Consider the following 2,847-nt stretch of genomic DNA (forward strand, 5'->3'; position numbering starts at 1 on the left):
TCATCCATTAATTTGGTCTTGTTAGCGCAAATCTGCACAATGATTTATATCACCGCAACAACGTACGTACACCGCAGGTCAACTCCTCCATGGAACCCAAGAGTGCACTTATGAAATCAATTAAGGATCATGGACAAAATTATGTTTTAGATCCACTTGTGCACTAATTGGTTCTTGTTAGCACAATTCCGCTCTATAACCAAAAAAAAGAAAGAATTGCACACTCAACTCCTGCATGCAAGCTAGCAGGGCATGTTACAAAATCAATTATAGATCGTGAACAAAATCATGTTTAGTGCGCTTCATGTTCATCTGGCATACGAACGTTCGTGGAGACCAACGAACAAAAGCCAGCTTAATTTGCGGCGGTGGTGGAGACCACCAACCAACGTTGGGGTTGAGGTTGAATCGAGTCGATCCCAAACGAATAAAGGATAGTGATACATACTCTGCTAACCACCCTTTAAGTCAAGTTGACGTTCGTGTCAACGAACAGACGCCTTGATTATCGGGAGAGAATGCCCACGGCAAGTGCCTGTTTTATGTCGAGTTCATTGCCTTCGTGTCTCCGGTTCATTGTCTTCGTGCTAGTCGGTGGGTGATTAGCATTTGCATGGCAAAGAGAGGGAGAGATTTTAATCATTGAGAAGACGCATTGTGTTATCCCTAACTGCCGGTGAGAGTGTTAACAAGGTCATCAACGGAGCTGGATTAATCTCCTGCCAACATAGTTCAAGCCCAAGAGTCAAAATATGCTGTCCCCGTCCCACGCCAAAAAAAGAGTGTCAACATGCTGTAACGAACTAATCATCCATATTTTTCTGTATGCTTGCGATTCCTAATCTTCCATGGAATAATATGATATCATGTGGCATTGTCAACGCGTCCATATAATTCAACTACCAGTGTGGTACGGTAACCAACCTCCTAATCATTCAGACGAATTCTTTGTATGCGCTGAACACACTAGCTAATAAGGTCATGCATGTACGTGTTCGTCCTCATAGTCTTCGTGATCTATAAATACTCATCGAAACCACACTATTGTCACCATCAAGCACTCCCTCTGCAAGTCTCTTTCATTAGACACACGCAAACAGAAGTACGTGAACAACAAGGAGATGGCGACCGCATCCAACAAGGTTGCGGTGCTCATGGCGCTCATGGCCGCTGCGTTGAGCTCTGTGTCTATGGCCGCCGGGCTGCAGCACGGCTTCTACTACTCGTCGTGCCCGAAAGCCGAGGACACGGTGCGGAGCGCCGTGCAAGGCATGATCCGCAGTGACCCCACCATGGGCGCTGCCTTTGTTCGCCTCTTCTTCCACGATTGCTTTGTCAGGGTACGTACCTCAATGAAAACACATGCATGCCACGCTACATTTTGGAACACTTGGGGTTCCATTGCAAATCTATATGAATTTCACATGTGACATTTCTATTCTATATAAACATACAGTACTACTACTCCTATATCCTTTATTGAATTTCTTGAATAGTAGTACATCAAACTATTTAGAAAGCATGCATTGAACTTTCTAATTTTAACTACGTAATAACATTCAAGAATAGGTTAAAACTGTCAAGATGGACATATCATAGTACTATATATTACCATGAACTTTTACTGACATATACATAGATACGTACAAATCTGGAAAAGTGTATTTATAAGGACCTTTTGCAGGGTTGCGATGCCTCCATTCTGCTAGACCAGACCACCAACAACACGCAGACTGAGAAAACAGCAATCCCTCTGCGCGGCTACGATGCAATGAACAAGATCAAGGCCGACGTGGAGGCCGTCTGCCCGGAAGTCGTCTCCTGTGCCGACATCCTGGCCTTTGCCGCGCGCGACTCCGTCGCCGCATTAGGCGGCTTCACCTTCCACATGCCATCCGGCCGCCTCGACGGCTTCCAGTCAGTCGCAGCTGAGGTCTTCCAAGGCATTCCATCCCCGGCGTTTCATCTCCAAGAACTCCTTGACAACTTCGCCGCCAAAGGCCTCAACGCCGAGGACTTGGTGGTGCTCTCCGGCGCGCACTCCTTCGGCCTCACACACTGCAACTTTGTCACCCCACGGTTGTACCCCACCGTCGACCCCACTATGAACGCCACCTTCGCTGCGGCGCTCAAGAAGGTGTGCCCGCCACCAAGGAACGGCGGGGGATTCATCTCCGTGAGCAACAACCGCGTGACAGACCCGAACAAGCTGAGCAACCAGTTCTACCATAACGTGGCCTCTGGGCAGGTGTTATTCACGTCGGACCAGACGTTGATGGACCAGACACCGACGACCGGCAACAAGACGGCGGCCATGGTAGCCGACAACGCTGCTAACCCCATCGCGTCGATGGCCAGGTTCGCGGGGGCTATGGTGAAGATGGGAAGCATCGAGGTGCTTACCGGGACCGACCCGGGCGAAGTCAGGAAGTTCTGCTTCGCCACCAACAACGCGAGCTAGAATCGTTGGAGCTGCATGCATGATGATTAAACATAATTAAGTGCGCACTTGGGCAGCTACAACTGGAGGACTTAGTTGGTCTAATCCTTGTTATTTTGGTTTCATTATAGTTACATGTGTACTTCATTTTCGAACCAGAAATTAGCTATGTACGAGTTGCTTTTGTTAACAACATTCCGATTTCACAAAATTACTTTGGCTTCCTGAAGACACCTCTACTTTTCTTATCATTTTACTTATTTTACACCATATATACTAACAGGTTGGGCCATCATCGGTCCTACGTGGCGAGTGAGTCGGACGCCAGCTAGAATCGACATGATAAATGGGGGCTAAACAATTCAGATAGTATATTTGATGGCAAGCAACATGCAAATTCAGGGGAA

The 2,847-nt window shown here is 47.4% G+C and overlaps 1 protein-coding gene across 1 annotated transcript; it reads left to right on the forward strand.

Moving 5' to 3' along the window:
• The first annotated feature begins 1,053 nt into the window (after positions 1-1,053).
• Positions 1,054-2,646, forward strand: LOC125506100 (peroxidase 2-like). The gene is made up of 2 exons (XM_048670975.1): positions 1,054-1,340; positions 1,685-2,646. The coding sequence occupies exons 1-2, from the start codon at positions 1,122-1,124 to the stop codon at positions 2,459-2,461; spliced, it is 996 nt and encodes a 331-aa protein (XP_048526932.1). The 5' UTR covers positions 1,054-1,121; the 3' UTR covers positions 2,462-2,646.
• The last annotated feature ends 201 nt before the right edge of the window (positions 2,647-2,847 follow it).

This window comes from Triticum urartu, chromosome 5, assembly GCF_003073215.2.
Source record: "Triticum urartu cultivar G1812 chromosome 5, Tu2.1, whole genome shotgun sequence".
Classification (NCBI taxonomy): domain Eukaryota; kingdom Viridiplantae; phylum Streptophyta; class Magnoliopsida; order Poales; family Poaceae; genus Triticum; species Triticum urartu.

Bases quoted from the DNA above. Each gene is read 5' to 3' on its own strand.
- LOC125506100 (XM_048670975.1), top strand. From the start codon at position 1,122: ATGGCGACCGCATCCAACAAGGTTGCGGTGCTCATGGCGCTCATGGCC. The intron at 1,341-1,684 runs GTACGTACCTCA...GACCTTTTGCAG, and splicing joins TCCACGATTGCTTTGTCAGG to GGTTGCGATGCCTCCATTCT.